At 29.8% G+C, this 22300-nt stretch overlaps 1 protein-coding gene and 1 long non-coding RNA gene across 2 annotated transcripts; both read right to left on the bottom strand.

Moving 5' to 3' along the window:
* Positions 1–6497: 6497 nt before the first annotated feature.
* Positions 6498–14477, bottom strand: LOC142224414 (uncharacterized). Its single transcript, XM_075294187.1, has 2 exons — positions 14172–14477; positions 6498–6692 (listed from the first exon to the last, which is right to left on the bottom strand). The coding sequence occupies exons 1-2, from the start codon at positions 14463–14465 to the stop codon at positions 6549–6551; spliced, it is 438 nt and encodes a 145-aa protein (XP_075150302.1). The 5' UTR covers positions 14466–14477; the 3' UTR covers positions 6498–6548.
* A 5037-nt stretch (positions 14478–19514) lies between these two features.
* Positions 19515–19966, bottom strand: LOC142225526 (uncharacterized). The gene is made up of 2 exons (XR_012719307.1): positions 19773–19966; positions 19515–19710 (listed from the first exon to the last, which is right to left on the bottom strand). It is a non-coding gene; the product is annotated as an uncharacterized LOC142225526 (long non-coding RNA).
* Positions 19967–22300: the final 2334 nt, after the last annotated feature.

Below are 22300 nucleotides of genomic sequence, written 5' to 3'. Positions count from 1 at the left end.
TCTTTGGATTCGAAATTCTCAAAAGTGGAACTATGTGAACTGAACCCCAAGGGCAACTTGGTAAATATAATTTTTAAACTAAACGCCCCAGTCACAAATTGCATTGGTACTGGTCAAATAATTTATGATAAGGATAAGACTTTTCTCAATAACACTTTTGATATATGCAAGCTAATGAAGAACCTTAAACGAGGCAGTTTATTTTACCATATTTATGATTACGTACGTCCATATTCAAATTTGAATCACAGCTGTCCTTATAATGTTAGTAAAAGAATTGTTCAGTTTTTTTCAGTATAATTTTTTTCAATTAATTATTTTTTTTTTAAGCATGACATTTATGTAAAAAATTTTACACTGTTGGGGAAAAATACATTGATACCTCTGCCGAATGGTGATTATACTGTGAATGTCTTATTCGGTATTGATGGCAAAGAACGTGTTCGAGTTAGCTTTAGTTTTAATGTGAAAAATTAATAATAATAAATAAAAATAAATAAAAATTAATAGAAAATTATAATTTATTCTACATATTGGTGGCTGTAATTGTAATGTAAATAAAAAAAACAGTAACATATTATTTTTGTCATTGTTGTCGTGAAGACATTTTCATGGTAAGGACTATATTAAATCTAGACGAATTTTGGTGTGAACATAAAATTATGAATATACATATATCGGATCTATTGTAGATTATAGCTCTTTCTGGATCGTTTCACTTGTTTTCCACAATTTAATCTATGCCGAAACAGATATGGTCTGACAAAAAATACGACATATGTGACATACATGACGTCCCAGCAAAAAAAAGAAAAAGCGACGTCAAAAAGTAGTCAAAATGTTCTTTTTGTATCCGGAAGTTTTGCAAAATTGGCGCAGAAGCAATGAATTTAACACAGCCTTGCCATAAGATGGATGTCTACCATTTCAACAGACTTTGCATCACTTTTTGAGTTGTGATCACGGTTGCCACTCGAAAAAATAAACTACCAACATTTCATGAACATGTTACTAAAAACTAGCAAATAAGTCTAAAGTCTAAAGTCGGGCTAATGGCCTGGGGTGGAACACAATGTTAGTACAAAAAATATGGGAAACAATTAAATCTGAACCAATTTTGAGGCAACTTCGCAAAAGTGTATTTATGATGTATCGGTTGATAGATATGTATTAGAAATAAAGGAAAATTTGAGTCACTTTTACAAGTTTTCGACTTAGCAGTGGCGATTTTATAAGGGTATTTTGGGTATTTTGGCCATTTTTGCCCAAATCGGAAAAACATATATATGGAAGCTATATCGAAATCTGGACCGATTTCAACCAAATTTGACATGCATACATAGTATTTTAATTCTACTCCTTGTGCAAAATTTCACGTAAATCGGACTACAAATTTGACCTCAGTGGTCATATGATGGAAAATAGTGCGAAAGATAAACAGTGAGTCACAGTGAAAATGGCCCACCCACACAAATTTAGTTGTTAGAATGAAAACCTCATTTTCTTGCAAATATATATTTCAATTTCTTTTATTTTCTTAAAATATAGATAAATACAAACTAAATATAATATTAGAAAGACCTTAAAATTCTATCAATTCATAAAACAAAAATGTTTTTAAGGAAAACAAAAAAACTCACGCCACAGTGAAAATGACCCAAAATGACCCAACTAAATATTTTAATTCAATAAATTATATCTAATATTTATTGGAAAATCCTTTTTGTTTAATGACTGATTTGAGGTGTCATGGCATGGATTCTACCAATTTTGTTGTGTAAGAAGGGCTTATTTTTTGCCATTCTTCCACTAATGCTCTCTTCAAGTCTTCCTTGCAGGATATATGATATTTTCGAATTTCCACTTCAAGTTTATATCACAAATTTTCTATTATATTTAAGTCGGGAGACTGGGCTGGAGTTTTTATGACACGCGGACAATTATAAAGCAGCCACTCTTTTACAACATGAGCTGTATGTTTTGGGTCGTTGTCTTGGTAAAAATGAAATCAGCTACCATTGCCCAGCTTTTTCGCACTTTGCTTCAAATTATCTTTCAAAATAGACAGATATTGTATCTTGTCCATGTTGCCTTCAATAAAAATGAGATTTCCAACACCCGCAGCAGAGCAAGAACCCAAAACCATCACATGCCCTCCGCCGTGTTTAACAGTTGGCCGTAAATGCTTTGGGTGCAGTTCTTCGTTTGCTTTTCTCCACACATTTCTTCTACCATCTGACCCAAAAAGGTTGAATTTCGACTCATCTACGAATAGAACATCTTTCCAAAACGAAAATTCCTTTGCTGTATACGCATGGACAAATAGTAATCGGTCTCTCTTATTCTTAGCACTTACGAACGGTTTCTTTCTTGCAATTCGTCCATGTAATCCTGATCTGTGGATAACTATTCTGATGGTCTCTGCATGGCAATTCACATTCGAGATTTGGCCACCAAATCTCGAATATTTGGAGCACTTAGTTTGGGGTTAGATCGACATTTATTTACTATCCATCGTTCATCTCTGTCAGAAAACATTTTTTTTTTTTTTGAACTGGATCTCGGCTTATCAATGATCCGATTTTCATCGGTATACCTTTTAATTATATTTTTAATGGTTCCACGAGGGACTTGAACCATTTCTGCAATTCGCCTTTGAATTACGCCGTTTTTAAAATGATTTATCATTAAATTTCGCATCTCAAACGAAGTGTGACGTCCCATTTTTCGATTGTTTTATCTTTTTTTAAGAAAATTTTAATCGACCACTTTGTTGCGTGTTTGCACTTTTAATATTCTAAGAACATTGTAATGTAACAAGTAAAAGCAAATGGGATGAAATGCTGGAAGAAAACCGTTATATTTTTGCCATTTTTTTTGGTGGGCCATTTTCACTGTGGCATGATATTTCTAACATTTCTCTTAAATGTCTGATTCCAATAATTTATAGCTGAAACTTGAATTTTATCCTCACCAAATATTGTTATTAATTAGATTTACCTAAGAGAAAACTAACATTTGGATCTCTGATTGGCCAAATATGAGATAAAATTTCAAAATATTTACATTTACTCTGGTGGGCCATTTTCACTGTGATTCACTGTATATGGGAGCTATATCTAAATCTGAACCGATTTCAATCAAATTTGGCACACTTGACTATGGTAGTAATTTACCCCTAGTGCAAAATTTCAACCAAATTGTGGTAAAACTCTGGCTTCTGGGGTCATATAAGCCCATATCGGGCGAAAGATATATATAGGAGCTATATCTAAATCTGAACCGATTTCTACCAAAATCAATAGGGTTCTATTTTGACCCAAAACAGAAACTTGTGCCAAAGTTTAAGTCGATTGGACTAAAACTGCGACCTAGACTTTGATCACAAAAATGTGTTCACAGACAGACGGACATGGCTAGATCGACTCAGAGACCCACCCCAAGCGTTATTGCCAAAGACACCAAGTGTACATATATCTCGTCTCCTTCTGGGTGTTGCAAACATATGCACTAACTTATAATACCCTGTTCCACAGTGTGGGGCAGGGTATAAAAAATATTATTTGGCAGAGTTTTATTAAATTTTTGGGGTTACTATGAAAACAAAAAATGTTTTCTTCTACAGAAATATTTTATTATTTTATTTTAGAAGTTTATTTATTATTTTTTTGAATACTCATAATAACTCCAATTTATTTAAGTATATAAATTATCCCTTGAATGGTAAATGTGTCAAAGTTTTAAATATTTTTAGTTTGCACCAACAAGAGAAAGTTACTACTTCTACAGAGGCAAATTTTGTCAAAATTTTATTTCTATAGACAATTTTATCAAAATTTTATTTCTATAGGAAATTTTGTCAAAATTTTATTTCTATAGAAAATTTTGTCAAAATTTTATTTCTGTAGAAAATTTTGTCAAAATGTTATTTCTATAGAAAATTTTGTCAAAATTTTATTTCTATAGAAAATTTTGCCAAGATTTTATTTCTATAGGAAATTTTGTCAAAATTTTATTTTTTAGAAAATTTTATTTCTATAGACAATTTTGTCAAAATTATATTTCTATAGAAAATTTTGTCAAAATTTTATTTTAATAGAAAATTTTGTCAAGATTTTATTTCTATAGAAAATTTTGTCAAGATTTTATTTCTATAGGAAATTTTGTCAAAATTTTATTTCTATAGAAAATTTTGTCAAAATTTTATTTCTATAGAAAATTTTGTCAAAATTTTATTTCTATAGAATATTTTGTCACAATTATATTTCTATAGAAATTTGTTAAAATGTTATTTCTATAGAAAACTTTGTCAAAACTATATTTCTATAGAACATTTTGTCAAATTTTTACTTCTATAGAAAATGTTGTCAAAATTTTATTTCTATAGAAAATGTTGTCAAATTTTATTTCTATAGAAAATTTTGTCAAAATTTTATTTCTATAGAAAATTTTGTCAAAATTTTATTTCTATAGAAAATTTTGTAAATTTTTTTTCTATAGAACATTTTCTCAAAATTTTATTTCAATATACAATTTTTTCAATATTTTATTTTTATAGTCGTTTTTGCCAAAATTTTATTTCTATACAAAATTTTATTTCTTTAGAAAATTATGTAAAAATTTTATTTCTATGGAAAATTTTTCAAAATTTTACTTTTATAGAAAATACTTCTATAGAAAATGTTCTCAAATTTTATTTCAATTAAAAATTTGTCAAAATTTTGGTTCTATGGAAAGCTTTGTCAAAACTTTATTCCTATAGAAATTTTTTTCTAAATTTAATTTCTATAGAAAATTTAGTCCAAATTTTATTTCTAAACAAAATTTTGCCTAAAGAAAATTTTGTCAATACTTTAATTCTATAGAAAATGTTGTCAACTATTTTCTGTAAAAGATTTGTCAAAATTTTATTTCTATAGGAAATTATGTCAAAATTTTATTTCTATAGAAAATTATGTAAAAATTTTATCTCTATGAAAAATTTTTTCAAAATTTTATTTCTGTAAAACATTTTGTCAAAATTCCAAAATTCTATAGAAATAAAGTATTGACAAAATTTTCTTTAGCAATAAAATATTTATAGTCGTTTTTGCCAAAATTTTATTTCTATACAAAATTTTATTTCTTTAGAAAATTATGTAAAAATTTTATTTCTATGGAAAATTTTTCAAAATTTTACTTCTATAGAAAATACTTCTATAGAAAATGTTCTCAAATTTTATTTCAATTAAAAATTTGTCAAAATTTTGGTTCTATGGAAAGCTTTGTCAAAACTTTATTCCTATAGAAATTTTTTTCTAAATTTAATTTCTATAGAAAATTTAGTCCAAATTTTATTTCTAAACAAAATTTTGCCTAAAGAAAATTTTGTCAATACTTTAATTCTATAGAAAATGTTGTCAACTATTTTCTGTAAAAGATTTGTCAAAATTTTATTTCTATAGAAAATTATGTCAAAATTTTATTTCTATAGAAAATTATGTAAAAATTTTATCTCTATGAAAAATTTTGTCAAAATTCCAAAATTCTATAGAAATAAAGTATTGACAAAATTTTCTTTAGCAATAAAATATTGAAAAAATATTCTACAGAAATGGAATTTTGAAAAAATTTCAATACTTTAATTCTATTGAAAATGTTGTCAACTATTTTCTGTAAAAGATTTGTCAAAATTTTATTTCTATAGAAAATTATGTCAAAATTTTATTTCTACAGAAAATTATGTAAAAATTGTATCTCTATGAAATTTTTTTTTCAAAATTTTATTTCCGTAAAACATTTTGTCAAAATTCCAAAATTCTATAGAAATAAAGTATTGACAAAATTTTCTTTAGCAATAAAATATTGAAAAAATATTCTACAGAAATGGAATTTTGAAAAAATTTCTATAGACATTAAATTTTGACAAAATTTTCTTTAGAAATAAAATTTTGGCAAAATTTTCTTTAGAAATTAAATTTTGACTAAATTTTCTATAGAAATAAAATTTTGACTAAATTTAATTTACTTTATTTCTATAGAAAATGTTGTCAATTTTTTTCTGTAAAAGATGTTGTCAACATTTTATTTCTATAGAAAATTATGTAAAAATTTTATCTCTATGAAAAATTTTGTCAAAATTTTATTTCTGTAAAACACTTTGTTAAAATTCCAGCTGTTTGAACCAGTGTTGCCATTTAGATAATATCTAAGAAGTCTATCTTTAAATTAAAACAACATTTATTGAGTATTTATTAAGGCTGATTTCGCTTCTGGGGAAAGAAGAGAAACCCAAAATTTGAGCTGTATATTTATTCTTCGATACTTTGTTTCCATATTATGAAAAAGTTCCCTAGTATTAGAATATTTTAAATTATTTCTTTTGAAAAAAAAATCTCAAAATATAACGAATTAATTACGAAATTTTAGCACTTTTTATTAGTAATGAAATCCATACAAATTAATAATATTTTTGCTGTTTTTGTTACAGGATGTTTTTTTCTCTAAAAAAAATAGCTAACAAAACCTATGTTAGGCATTCAATATTTTAAATATAAGTTTTAAATAAATTAATAATTTAATGCCACGAAACTTATTGTAAATCGTTTACGCCCGCCATTACTGAGAGTAATGTTCACAATGTAATCGCCTTTTGGAACGGGTATAAATGGTTTCTTTCCGTATAATGTAAGGTTCCTAATGTATAGGTCATGCTGAAATTACAAATTAATAAGAATATTAATAAATCTCGTATAGTAAACTAAAAAAATTTAATTTAATGCGAATTGAAAATTTTATAAAAATATTTCATGAAAATGGAGACTACGAAAGTTGCCTTTTATACTTAGGGATTAGAGAACGAAAACAGCTATTAATCATCGAAAATCGTTTTATATTTTTTTCCTGATTTCTTGGAAGACAACTTTAAAATAATGAAATTTTAATTAAAAGAATGTTTATAATCTTTGCTTCAAAAATTTCTTCATCAAATTTAGGACAGACATTTTGAAAATTTGCGTCCCTTCGTTAAAGTTGCATGTCTTTAAACTAAGGCAAATTTTCCTTAAAGTAAATAAGCACATTTTTAATTAAAAGAAATAGTCCTTAAATTAACTGAAATATTGAATCTTTAGATTTTAGATAAGAACGCTTCAAATATAGGCTAAAACTTATTTTAAGGATTTAGCATCTTTCGTTTAAAGTTTTTTTTTTTTAGAATTAAGAAAATATTTTTTTTAGTTCGAAGTATCCGTCATAATTTGGATTTTTAAACTGGCATTTGTTTGTACGTGAATAACTTTATTAATATACCGGCAAAATAGAATGAAGATTCGATAAATGAGATTTGTATCCTGATTTTCATTTTATAGATCCTAGATTTAAAGCCAGATAGGTCGCAAACAAATTTCCTTATTTTAAAAAGACCAGAATCAATACCAAAATCCTTAAAGGAAAGTCAAAATCTTTGGATCTAAGTAAACTTTTTTTTGAGTGTCGTGGTACAATTGCTACAAATCAATTTCTTTTGAAAAAACCTAGTGATTTTTTTTGAAAATTTCCAATAAATTTTCAATCTTTTGGGCGACGTCCTCCTTACTCCAGGATTAATATTTAATGAGATACGGTCAAAATAAGTTTTTCATATACAAATTTGAATTTGATGAGGATTTTCATAGAAATTTCACTTTTTGGTGGGTGGTCAAAAATTTTATTTTTTTGCGAATTTTCATAAAAATTTTGATTTGTTGTTAAGGAGATAATAAGTTTTATTGTCAAAAAAATTTTTTTTTTTGTATAAAAATTTTAATTTTTCGAAGATTTTCATCGAAATTTAGATTTTTGAGGGTGGCCACGTATTAAAGTTCTTTCGCTCTAAGAGATATGGCCAAAATAAGTTTCTCATATAAAATTTTAAATTTTTCGAGGATTTTCGTTAAAATTTTGATTTGATGGGGGTGGTAACAAACTAACCTCGTTTTTGTTCTAGGCTCATATTTAATTAGATATGGTGAAATTAATCTTTTTATATAAAAATTTGTATTTGTATATAAGATTTTCATTAAAATTTTAATATTTTGAGGGGTGGTCGCGAATTCGAATTCGCGCAAAATAAGTTCTTCATATAAAAATTTAAGTGGCTAAGGATATTCATCGAAATTTGTATACCCTAAACCACATAGTGATGAGAGTTTAATAACTTTGATCTGCCAAAAAAAATGTGCCTACGAGAAATATTGATTTTAGACATCATAAAATATATACCGATCGACTCAGAATCAGCTCCTGAGTCAATCTAGCCCTTGGTGTCCGTCCGTCTGTCCATATGTGGCGTTGTTTTGGCACAAAGACGATTGCTATTGAATTTGGAACAAAATCGGATCAAATTTAGATATAGCTCCCATATATACGTATCGCTCGATTTTGATAAAAAGAGTCAGATTGCGCTCATTTACTAACCGATCAGCGATAAATAATCTAATTTTCCACCCTTTAAGTGTGCAAAATTTCATCGAAATCGATACAAATTTAGATATAGCTCTCGTATATATTTATCGCCCTTATTTATCAACCGATCTTACACGAAGTTGGCACAACGTAATTTTCTAAGGAATTCAAATTTCAAAAAAAATGGGTAAAAACTACGAATTCTACAAGCCCAAGGAGTAAAATCGGGAGATCAGTCTATATGGGGGCTATACAAAAACATGGACCGATACGGACCATTTTCGATACACCTCTTTATGGTCCTAAAATACCTCTAGATTTCTAATTTCTGCAAATTGGATAAAAACTACGGGTTCTAGAAGCCCAAGAAGTAAAATCGGGAGATAGGTCTGTATGGGGGCTATACCAAAACATGGACCGATACCCCCATTTTCGACACACCACTTTGTGGTCCTAAAATACCTCTTGATTTTCAATTTCAGGCAAATCGGATAGAAAATACGCCTTCTAGACGGCCAAGAAGTAAAATCGGGAAATCGGTTCACATGGTGACTATACCAAAACACGGACCGATAGGCACCATTTTCGGTACACTTTTCGATGGTCCTAAAATACCTCTAGATTTCTAACTTCAGGCAAATCGGATAGAAAATACAGTTTCTAAACGCCCAAGAAGTAAAATCGGGAGATCGGTCTGTATGGGGGCTATACCAAAACATGGACCGATACCCCCATTTTCGACACACCAATTTTTGGTCTTAGAATTCCTCTAGATTTTCAATTTCAGGCAAATCGGATAGAAAATACACTTTCTAGACGCCCAAAAAGCAAAATCGGGAAATCGGTCCATATGGAGGCTATACCAAAACATGGACCTATAGGCACTATTTTCGGTACACTTTCAGATGGTCCTAAAATACCTCTAGATTTCCAATTTCAGGCAAATTGGATAAAAACTACGGTTTTTATAAGTCAAAGACCCTAAATCGGGAGGTCGGTTTATATGGGGACTATATCAAACTTGATCTGCCTGCAAACATAAAAAACGAATCTATGCCAAATTTTAGCACGATAGCGCCATTATTGAAGGTTGTAGCGTGATTACAATAGACAAACAGACGGACATGCATACACTGAACAAGTATATACAGCAGTAAATTCGGCCGGGCCGAATTTTAAAGACCCACCACCATGAATCAAGTATAATAGTTTACTATGAAAGCTCTTCCTCGTAGTGGGTTACTTGATAATATATAGAATTGTAGGGAGTTTGATGACAAATCTTTTCCCAAACGAGCCAGCTCCCGAAGACAAACTTTGAAGATTCTACCTATGAAGACCAGATAAGATTCTGGATATATGAGAACCAATTTTGTTTGAGTTTTAGAGAAAATATAAACATATCGTGTATATGTTGAAATTACGCCTTAATTTAAAATCTTAAATCTGTAGATTTTTCTGCGTTTATTTAAATACGATGAGAAAAATCTGGAACTTTTACTTTCAGTTTGAAACGTAATTTTGGACAAGCAAAGTTTTCTTTTGACACAAATTTTAGAGACAATCGTTGTATAAACGAAAACACTTTATAAGAAAAAGAAATTTCGTTTGTCTAAAATGTTATTATAGATTACTAATTTCCAGCAAATCGGATAAAAACTACGGATTCTAGAAGCCCAAGAAATAAAGCCGGGAGATCGCCCAAAAACATGGGCGGTCCATGTTTTTGTATAGCCCCCATATAGACCGATCTCCCGATTTTGTTTCTTAGGCGTCTAGAAACAGTATTTTCTATCCGATTTGTCTGAAATTGAAAATCTACAGTTCTTTTGGGACCATAAAAAGGTGTGACGAAAATGGTGCCCATCGGTCCATTTTTTGGTATAGCCCCCATATAGACCGATCTCCCATTTTGCTTCTTGGGCTTCTAGAAACTATATTTACCAGCCGCTTTGCCTGAAATTCTTGAGCTACAATAAACTGTATTTATTACATGATTTGCCTGAAATTCGAAATCTAGAGATATTTTTAGACCACAAATAAGAGTGCCGAAATTGAGGTATATCGGTCCGTTTTTTGGTATAACCCCCATATAGACTGATCTCTCGATTTTTACTTCTTGGGCGTCTAGGACTATATTTTCTGGCCGATTTGTTTGAAATTGAAAATCTGGAGGTATTTTAAGATCACAAATATGTGAGTAGCAAATTGTGCCTATCGGTCTATGTTTTGGTATAGCCCCCATATACACCGACACACCTCTTTATGGTCCCAAAATACCTCTAGATTTCCAGTTTCAGGCAAATCTGATAAAAACTACGGTTTTTATAGGCCCAAGACCCCAAATCGGGAGGTCGGTTTATAAGGGGACTATATCAAAACTTGGACCGATATAGCCCATCTTCGAACTTGACCTGCCTGCAAACAAAAAACTAATCTGTGCCAAATTTCGGGACGATAGCGCCATTATTGAAGGCTGTAGCGTGATTACAACAGACAGACAGACAGACGGACATGCTTATATCGCCTTAGAATTTCTCCCTGATCAAGAATATATATACTTTATATAGTCGGAAATCTATATTTCGATGTGTTACAAACGGAATGACAAACAAACGTCACCATTTTATGGTGGTGGGTATAAAAAAAGCATGCCCGCTTCCAAAGATTTTGTCTTTACTTTAACAATTTTGGTATTGATTCCCAGCCAAAGAAGCAAAGAATACAAGTAAGGATACTTTTAAGACACAATTCTTTCTAAATTTGGGTTTTGTGTACTTACTTCTAGTCAGCTTTTTATACCCTCCACCATAGGATAGGGGTATATTAACTATGTCATTCCGTTTGTAACACATCGAAATATTGCTCTAAGACCCCATAAAGTATATATATTCTGGGTCGTTGTGAAATTCTGAGTCGATCTGAGCATGTCCGTCCGTCCGTCCATCCGTCTGTTGAAATCACGCTAACTTCCTAACGAAACAAGCTATCGACTTGAAACTTGGCACAAATACACGCAAAGAAAAAAAAAACGTTTGGAAAACGTGTACCGAAAACGTTTTTCTTGTGTTAGAGTTTTTTGAATTGCTTCGAAAATTTTTAACTTTTATCACCAAAAAATTCGTTTGTTACAAAATTTTTATTTTTTCAATAAAAAAAGTTATTTTTGAAACAACAACACAGTCCATTTCGTTTATATCAAACACTGTTCTTTTCTGACTTTTGGTCTTTAATAAGACACATTTTACAGTTCAAAATTTAATATACTACAATGTAATGTTGAACATTTTTTCGGAATCTTCCGAACATATCTGGAATATACATATATGTAAAAAAAAAAACAAAAAAAACTTTGGTCGAAGCAGGGATCGAACCCACGACCCTTGGCATGCAAGTCGGACGTAGCAACCACTGAATAAACGTTTATCACAAACAGTATATACTTTTCTTCTAAATATACTTCCTTACAGCGAAAAGCAAATGAGAAACGAACTTTGTTTGTCTAAAATTTCGTTTGGGAGGAAAGAATTATTTTTTTGCGTGTAGTTGTTATTGATGTAGGTCGGATGGTATTGCAAATGGGCCATATCGGTCCACTTTTACGTATAGCCCCCATATAAATGGGCCCACCAAATTTGGCTTGCGATTGCTCTAAGAGAAGCAAATTTCATCCGATCCGGCTGAAATTTGGTACATGGCGTTAGTATATGGTCTCTAATAACCATGCAAAAATTGGTCCATATCGGTCCACTTTTACGTATAGCCCCCATATAAACGGACCCCCAAATTTGGCTTGCGATTGCTCTAAGAGAAGTAAATTTCATCCGATCCGGCTGAAATTTGGTACATGATGTTAGTATATGGTATCTAACAACCGTGCAGAAATATGTCCATATCGGTCCATAATTACATATAGCCCCCATATAAACCGATCCCCCGATTTGGCTTGCGGAGCCTCTTAGAGGAGCAAAATTCATCCGATCCGGTTGAAATTTGGTACGTGGTGTTAGTATATGGTATTCAACAACCATGCAGGAATTGGTCCATATCGGTCCATAATTATATATAGCCCCCATATAAATCGATCCCCAGATTTGGCTTGCGGAGCCTCTAAGAGAAGCAAATTTCATCCGATCCGGCTGAAATTTGGTACGTGGTGTCAGCATATGATATCGGTTCATAATCATGGTTGCCACTAGAGCCACAAATAATCTACCAAAATTTTATTTCTATAGAAAATTTTGTAAAATATTTATTTCTATAGACAATTTTTGTTAAAATTTTATTTCTGTAGAAAATCTTGTCAAAATTTTATTTCTATAGAAAATTTAGTCAAAATTTTATTTCAATAGAAAATTTTCTCCAAATTTTACTTCTATAGAAAATGTTGTCAAAATTTTATTTCTATAGAAAATTTTTGTAAAATTTTTTTTTTTCTATAGAAAATCTTGTCAAAATTTTATTTCTATAGAAAATTTAGTCAAAATTTTATTTCTATAGAAAATGTTGTTAACATTTTATTTCTATAGAAAAGTTTGTTAAAATTTTATTTCTGTAGAAAATTTTATCAAAATTTTCTTTCTGTAGAAGATTTTGTGAAAATTTTATTTCTATCGAAAATTTTGTTAAAATTTTTTTATGTCTATAGAAAATTTTGTAAAACTGAATTATATACGTATTGGATCGATCTTTTTTGATTTAATATAACCACGTATGGACTTACATACACATTAGAAGACGGTGTTAGGAGGTTTTAAGATACCTTGTCATCGGCAAGCGCTACAGCAACTTAAGTAATTCGATTGTGGATGGCAGTGTTTAGAAGAAGTTTCTACGCAATCCATGGTGGAGGGTACATAAGCTTCGGCCTGGCCGAACTTACGGCCGAACATACTTGTTTTTTCTTCATATGCTCTCAAAGTCCTTTAAAAGCGATTTGACGACAACTTTATTTTCCAAATTCAGACTCGACTTCCAGTAGCTATTTAGCTATGTTTCAAGTAAAAAACATCTTTAAAATAAAGTGTTGAAAAACATGTCCTATTTTTGAATGATTTTTTGCTTTGTAGTCAAGATGCAAAAATAGAACAAATTTAAAGACAATTTCTTTCATTTTAAAGAATTTTTCTGAATTATTAAAGTCAAGTTGACCTTGGCCCATAATTTTTTGCTTTCATGTTATGATACCCATTTTTAAGTCAAATCACTTAATTATAAGGACAATACGTCTTCATTGAAAAGTTTATCGGCTTTTGGACAAGGAAAAAAACTTTATATTAGAGAAATGCGTCTTCTATGTTAAGCAAAATTTGCATTCGTGAGGCCAAAGATTAAGGGAATGAATGAAATCTTTGGTCTCACGACCATAGTTTTTCAGTGTATATCGTCTTATAATTTCTCCCTGATCAAGAATATATATACTTTATATAGTCGGAAATCGATATTTCGATGTGTTACAAACGGAATGACAAACTTATTATATCCCCGTCACCATTCTATGGTGGTGGGTATAAAAATAATAAAATTTAACTACATAGAAATATTTTTTTTACAATAAAAATAAGTTCAATTTAGCGTTAGTTGAACTATGGATTTTTTTTCAGTGAATTAACGTGCATTTCACTCTTGGACTCTTATTTAAGACACTTCAAAATTTTTTGTTTAAGTTCTGATTAAAACTTAATTGGGTCAATAAAAGAAAATACTTTTCGTTTCTGTGTAGTCCTATGTTGTTTAAAACTACTTACATTAAATGGACAAGTGTGATTAATATTTGTATTGGAGGAGATATAGCCATACATACGTGCCATAACATAGCCACGTTTTGTATTCTTTAGGAAATCACAGACATCCCATGTACCATTTACGAGTGGCGTATTACGAGATTTGGTGTAGATAATTTTCGAAGTGATAAGACCATTCGTAAGAGGTATCTTGAGCAGTTTTATCAGTATATTCACTTTTCTACCAATCGGATTGAATTCGCACAAATCAAATCTAGAAAATTCCGGATCATCTGATACACATTGTAAATTTCTCATGGAAATGTCAAACGAAAGTACCTACAAAAAAAAAAAAAATAAAAACAAAGAACATAAATAAAAATAAATTTCATAAATGTATTTGTGATATCTGCACAACATGGAATATCAATTGTTCCTTAAAGATTTTTTTTTTTTTTTAATTATACGCATATTTATTTAATAGATATTTACCGTATTTGTTATCATGAAACTTATAATAAATATCCACAAGCGCTGCATTATTCTTTAGAAGCGTAGGACCAGATAGATTAATGAACAATACACCGAAGTTTTATTTTCTATTATGGACTTAGAAATTATTTTTCATGATGAAAATTTATTTCAATTTCATTATAAATTGCATGCAACATTCTATTTATAAAAATTTTTATTATTTTATTTTATAATAATGACTGTATATACTATAGCAATAATTGTGTTGTATATTTCCATTATATGCCTTCCTCAACGCTTAATTTAGTTTATATCCCTAATTGTACTGTAACGCAACAGTTTTCAATAATGAAGCTATCGTGATGAAATTTTGCAAAAATTCGTCCTTGGTCTGCAGGCAGATCAAGTTCGAAAATTGGCTATATGGGTCCAGAGATTTTTATATAGCCCCCCATGCAAACCGACCGCCCGATTTGGGGTATTGATCGTCTAGACTTCAGAATTTTTATCAGATTTGCCTTAAACTCAAAATCTAGAGCGATTTTGGATCCCGTTCTCCGGATTTGACTTCATGGGATTCTAGACACCGCAATTGTTATCCGATATGTGTGAAATTCAATATTTTTGACTACACATAAGCACGTCAAATATGGTGCGTAGGGGTCCATATTTTGATATAACCCCATAGGTTAGGTTAGGTGGCAGCCCGATGTATCAGGCTCACTTAGACTATTCAGTCCATTATGATACCACATTGGTGAACTTCTCTCTTGTCACTGAGTGCTGCCCGATTCGATGTTAAGCTCAATGACAAGGGACCTCCTTTTTATAGCCGAGTCCGAACGGCGTTCCACATTGCAGTGAAATCACTTAGAGAAGCTTTGAAACCCTCAGAAATGCCACCAGCCTTACTGAGGTGGGATAATCCACCGCTGAAAAACTTTTTGGTGTTCGGTCGAAACAGGAATCGAACCCACGACCCTGTGTATGCAAGGCGGGCATGCTAACCATTGCACCATGGCGGCTCCCCGATAAACTTTTGATCAAATTTTCTAATCAACAAAAAAAAATTAGCAATATTTTCTGTAGAAATAAAATTTTAACAAAAATTTAGCAAATTTAACAAAATTTTTTATAGCAAAAAAACAATTTATACCGATATAATTTTGACAAAATTTGCTATACAAATAAATTGTTGCTATAGAAATAAAATTTGGACAAATTTTTCTATAGAAATAAAATTTTGACAAATTTTTCTATAGAAATAAAATTTTGACAAAATTTTCTATACAAATAAAATTTTGAGAATATTTTCTATATAAATAAAAGTTTGATAAAATTTTCTACAGAAATAAAATTTTGACAAAGTTTTCTATAGAAATAACATTTTGACAAAATTTGCTATAGAAATAAAATTTGTACAGAATTTTCTATAAAAATAAAATTTTGACAGGATTTTCTACAGAAATAAAATAGAATTTTAACAAAAATTTCTATAGAAATAAAATATTGAGAAAATTTTCTATAGAAATAAAATTTGAACAAAATTTCTACAGAAATAAAATTTTTACAAAATTTTTTGTAGCAATAAAATTTTGACAAAATTTTCTATAACTATAAAATTTTGACAAAATTTTCTATAACAATAAAATTTTGACAAAATTTTCTATAACAATAAAATTTTGACACAATTTTCTATAGTAGTAAAATTTTAACAAATTTTTCGATAAAAATAAAAGTTTGACAATTTTGATAAAATTTTGATAAACTTTTTTATAGAAATAAAATTTTTACAAAATTTTCTATAGAAATAAAATTTTTACAAAATTTTCTGTAGAAATAAAAATTTGACAAAAATTTAGCAAATTTAACAAAAATTTTTATAGCAAAAAAAAATTTATACCGATATAATTTTGACAAAATTTTCTATTGTTTCAAAATATTCTATTGTTGACAAAATTTGCTATAGAAATAATATTTTGAAAAATTTTTCTATAGAAATAAAATTTTGACAAAATATTCTATACAAATAAAATTTTGAGAAAATTTTCTGTATAAATAAAAGTTTGACAAAATTTTCTATATAAATGAAAGTTTGACAAAATTTTCTACAGAAATAAAATTTTGACAAAGTTTTCTATAGAAATAAAATTTTGACAAAATTTGCTATAGAAATAAAATTTTTACAGAATTTTCTATAGAAATAAAATTTTGACAGGATTTTCTACAGAAATAAAATAGAATTTTAACAAAAATTTCTATAGAAATAAAATATTGAGAAAATTTTCTATAGAAATAAAATTTGAACAAAATTTCTACAGAAATAAAATTTTCACAAAATTTTTTGTAGCAATAAAATTTTGACAAAATTTTCTATAACAATAAAATTTTTACAAAATTTGCTATAACAATTAAATTTTGACAAAATTTTCTATAACAATAAAATTTTTACAAAATTTTCTTTAACAATAAAATTTTGACAAATTTTTCGATAGAAATAAAAGTTTGACAATTTTGATAAACTTTTTTATAGAAATAAATTTTTCACAAAATTTTCTATAGAAATAAAATTTTCACAACATTTTCTATAGAAATAAAATTTTTACAAAATTTTCTACAGAAATAAAATTTTGACAGAATTTTCTATAGAAATAAAATTTTGCCAAACGTTTCTATAGAAATAGAATTTTAACAAAAATTTCTATAGAAATAAATTGTTGAGAAAAATTTCTATAGAAATAAAATTTGAACAAAATTTCTACAGAAATAAAATTTTCACAAAATTTTTTGTAGCAATAAAATGTGGGCAAAATTTTCTATAGTAATAAAATTTTGACAAAATTTTCTATAACAATAACATTTTGACAAAATTTTCTATAACAATAAAATTTTGACTAAATTTTCTATAGAAATAATATTTTGACAAATTATTCGATAGAAATAAAATTTTGACAAAATTTTTTGTAGATACAAAATTTTCCATGGAAATACAATTTTGACAAAATCTTCCATAGGAATAAAATTTTGACAACATTTTCTATAGAAATAAAATTTTGGCAAAATTTTCTACAGTAATAAAATATTAACATAATTTATACCAATGAAATTTTCTATAGAAATTGAATTTTTTATAGAAATTTAAATTAAATATGAAAACAGCGAGTTATAAAAAAATTGAATTTAAATAACTTTCTTTGTACTTAAAATGAAGTACAAAGTTAAAGTTGTGCCTTTAGAACATATTCCAATTTTTTTGATGGGATATTAATGTTCCTATATAAGAAGCCACACCACTGTACATCGCCAATAGGAAACATGTTGGAATATTTCCACCCTGCTCTCAATTTAATTAGGAAAATTCATGCACGCACTTTCAAACACAATATCACGCGATCCGCACCACCGCAACATGGTATTAAATATTTAATAAAATTAAAATTAATTTTTATGATTTCTCCTCTATATTCACTATGCTACAACTCTTTTCCACCAATATCCGTGTTATTCGTTACACCTTCTACTATGATGGCAAATCGTTGGGACCTGGCCATATGAGATTTCAATCTTGCAAAAATCCCCATGTTTTACGGTCGAGTGATTAAAACTGATTTAAAATCATCAGTGGTCCGTCGACACTTTGGTTTCAAAACATCAGGGTAGGGTTTGAGGCGAGCAGAAGTATTGAGGTTGGATTTGCATTGATTTGGCCAAAAAATTTGGCTTGCTATCAGGCACACTCAGCTCACCCTCAGCCATATGGAAATTTTGGTGTAATCTACCATCAACGCATGGATTTGGATGAATTGGTCGAACCATTCTATTTTATTTTACTGTTTTTTTTTTTTGTGTTCGTTTCAAAATAAATCAATTAGTGAATGAAGCCATGTATTAAATAACTCTATCGATAGACCAATATCACGAATGAAAACGAATGTATGTGAGATAGGTTGAATTGAAATTCTTGAAAAGTATGATAAAGCTAAAAGGTTATATAAACAGGCGATTTTTATTCACACGAAATAGATAAGGAATTAAAATTATTGATTTTTTTTAAATTAAATCATAGATACATTTGATTTTTATGAGACACATTTTGATGTCCCCGAAAAATGTTTTCAATATTTTTCCTTGTAACGAAATTTTCATCGTTATCTTTCAACCCGTTATCTTTCAAAATATTTTTCGCGTAAATTTGAAATTTCTTCAATCACAGAAATGACCACCAGCGTCAATTAAAAATTTAATTGATACTATTAGTTGATTGGAAAAAATGTTGGTAATATTTTTTTGGGTGTATAATAAATCCAAATTTATATTTTTGAATACGTACTGTCAATTAATGGCGTTAAAAACATGTTTTTGGGTCACAGTAGGTAGTTATAATTATACAAGATATTTCATTTCAATCGGATGAAATTTGCTCCGCAAGAAAAATCTGGGGTTCGGTTTATATGGAGGATATACTTAACAGTGGTCCGATATGACCTATGCGAAATTCTATCTGACCTACATAAACAACAACTACACCCAGAAAAAAGTGACCCCTTCTTTAAGTTAAAATGAACTCATTGTGAAGAAAGTTGAACTTCGTATAGCGCCAAAGAAATTTTTATTTGTTTGAACGATGTGATTTTCGTAGAAATTAGGAATAATGCATTCCATATATTAGTTAACATTTTCCTATATTTATATACCACTATACTACAGAATGAAAAAATTTAACTAATTTGAATTCATATATGGAATGATTTTATTGAAATTTTTTCATTCATTTCGACAAATCTTACACATTTGTGGTAAAACTTTTACTTCATAATTAGAACTGCTTACCTTCGTTTTTAAATACAATTTTATTTATTTCTATAAGCAATTTTATCTTCAATAAAAGACATGTTTTATTAATATATTGAATATATTTATTAAGAATCAACAGCATCGAATCTCTTTGAAATATTAGTTTATTATTCCACTATTTCCAATTTCCGTGTGATATTATCAACTGTAAAACGCACTTTTTCTTCTTCTTGTACTTTTCACTTTTAATAAGTTGCTGCCTAACGATTTTGTCCTCCTTTTACAATTGCAATACCTACAAATATAAAAAATCATAAAACATTTTTGTTGCAAAAGGTTAGCGTCACTGAATATTACCTGATAATTGAAGATTCCAAAATGAAGACAAATGAAAGGGTTGTTATTCTGCTGGTGTTTTCTTTCTTTATACACTATCACGAACATTAATAGATTTATTTAAAAAAAAACGAAAATTTTTCTCACTAATTTAAAATAACAAATATTTTATATATTTTATTTGTTATTTATTATATTATTTTACCATATTATTTTTTAACAATCTCTCCGTATACCAAAACAACGCGATTCCAACTAAAAAAACAACCGACGCGCAAATATATCGATTACACCCACGCGCAAACACATCGATTACGATGACAGGTATCGATTACAGGTAGACAATAGAAATTTAGGAAAATTTCCTATATTCTAACAAGTGTGTTTCCTTAAGTTTTGAAAGGATTGCATACTTCTTAGTACGAATGAACTAAAATATTTTTCTATGCCAAGTGTTGTTCGTATGTATGAAAAACTTTCTATTATAAAGGAAGTCGCAATTATCATTTTATAAGAAATTTTACTAATTTTGAGGAAACTTGGTTTTAGTTCGGTTTTTGTTTATTTTTACGAATGCTTTGTTATCGGTGAATAAAATTTTCTTTTTCAGTAGTAAATTCTTATACCCAGCGAAGAAAATAGTATGAGTAAAATTTCATGCCTTATTCTAGTTAATGAACTATTCCTAACTGCTTACAGTTTAGGATTTTTTTACTGAAACGAGTAAATTTTATTATTTTTCACAAAAATTTACCTTAATGGAAATAAAATGGATAAACTATATTGATGAAAATTTTTTCCTTTAGTTTCGAAGGCACTTTTTTCTGGGTGTACTTTTGCCAAGTTTCAAGTCGATAGCTTCTTTCGTTTGGAAGTTAGCGTGATTTCCACAGACGGACGGACATCGCTAGATCGATTCAGAATTTCACCACCACCCAGAATATATGTACTTTATGATGTCTGACATCAATATTTCGTTGTGTTACAAACGAAATGACAAAGGTAGAATACCCCCAATCCTACGGTCCTAAGGATATTTAAACGGCTTACCTATATATGCCATGAATGTTCCAAAATCGTGAACGGACGGTAACAAAATGAAACGGAAACGTTCACGAAAAATTCAAAACTTAATGTTCTTGGGAGCCACCGTGGTGCAATGGTTAGCATGCCCGCCTTGCATACACAAGGTCGTGGGTTCGATTGCTGCTTCGACCGAACACCAACAAGTTGTTCAGCGGTGGATTATCCCACCTTAGTAATGCTGGTGACATTTCTGAGGGTTTCAAAGCTTCTCTAAGTGGTTTCACTGCAATGTGGAACGCCGTTCGGACTCGGCTATAAAAAGGAGGTCCCTTGTCATTGAGCTTAACATGGAATCGAGCAGCACTCAGTGATAAGAGAGAAGTTCAACAATGTGGTATCACAATGGACTGAATAGTCTAAGTGAGCCTGATACATCGGGCTGCCACCTAACCTAACCTAATGTTCTTTCGTTTCGTCCACGGGCGTTCACAATTTCGTAAATGGCATTCGTTTTTCTTTGGCCATGAAAAGTCTTAAAGTATTCGTTAGACGTTCTTATGTCAACTCCGTCCATAGTACAATCGGCTAAGGCGACTATTAACGCGTATGGAGCACACAATACAGTAATCCCTCGATTTACGTCGTGATTGGTTCCGGAATTTGACGACGTTAGTCGAAACGACGTAAACCGAATTAACAATTGCTCATACTTACTCCTAAGTCCATTTATGTATATATGTGCGTGTACATAATAAAAAACTTCAAAAATAAAGGTAATTCATTAAATTCGGTAAGAATTTCAGAAAAAAAATGTTTCGATGTCATCATCGTTGATACTTATTTTACGTATGGAAGGCGCTTCTGATAAAGTGGGCAAAAAAATCGACGACGTAAACCGAATTGCGACGTAAACCGAAGTTTGGTGGAACAAAAAATTCGACGACGTAAATAGAAACAACGTAAACCGAGGCGACGTAAATCGAGGGATTACTGTACAGTTTCGAGTCACGGTAGCGGAATTTCATATACCCTGCGCCATACTGGTTAACAGAGTATTATAAGTTAGTGCATATATTTGAAACACCCCGAAGGAGACACATGGTGTCTTTGGCAATAATGCTCTGGGTGGGTTCCTGAGTCGATCTAGCCTGACCGTCTCCGTCCGTCTGTCTGTGAACACACACATTTTTCTGATCAAAGTCTAGGTCGCAGTTTTAGTCCAATCGACTTCAAATATGCCACAAGTATGGTTTTTGTGTCAGAATAGAACCCTATTGATTTTGGAAGAAATGAGATTGAGATATAGCTCCCAAATATATCTTTCGCCCGATGTGCACGTGTATCGCCCCATAAGCCAGAGATTTACTGCGATGTAAGTGAAATTCAGCACAGGGAGTATAATTAACATTCTGACTATACATGGCGAATTTGGTTGAAATCGGTTCAGATTTAGATATAGCTCGCATATATATCTTTCGCCAGATATACACCCTACGGGAAATGGATTTACTTGAAATTTTACA

Source organism: Haematobia irritans, chromosome 2 (genome assembly GCF_050003625.1).
Source record: "Haematobia irritans isolate KBUSLIRL chromosome 2, ASM5000362v1, whole genome shotgun sequence".
NCBI classification, from domain to species: Eukaryota; Metazoa; Arthropoda; class Insecta; order Diptera; family Muscidae; genus Haematobia; species Haematobia irritans.
The sequence above is the reverse complement of the archived record's forward strand: the minus strand, read 5'-3'. Positions and strand labels throughout refer to the sequence as shown.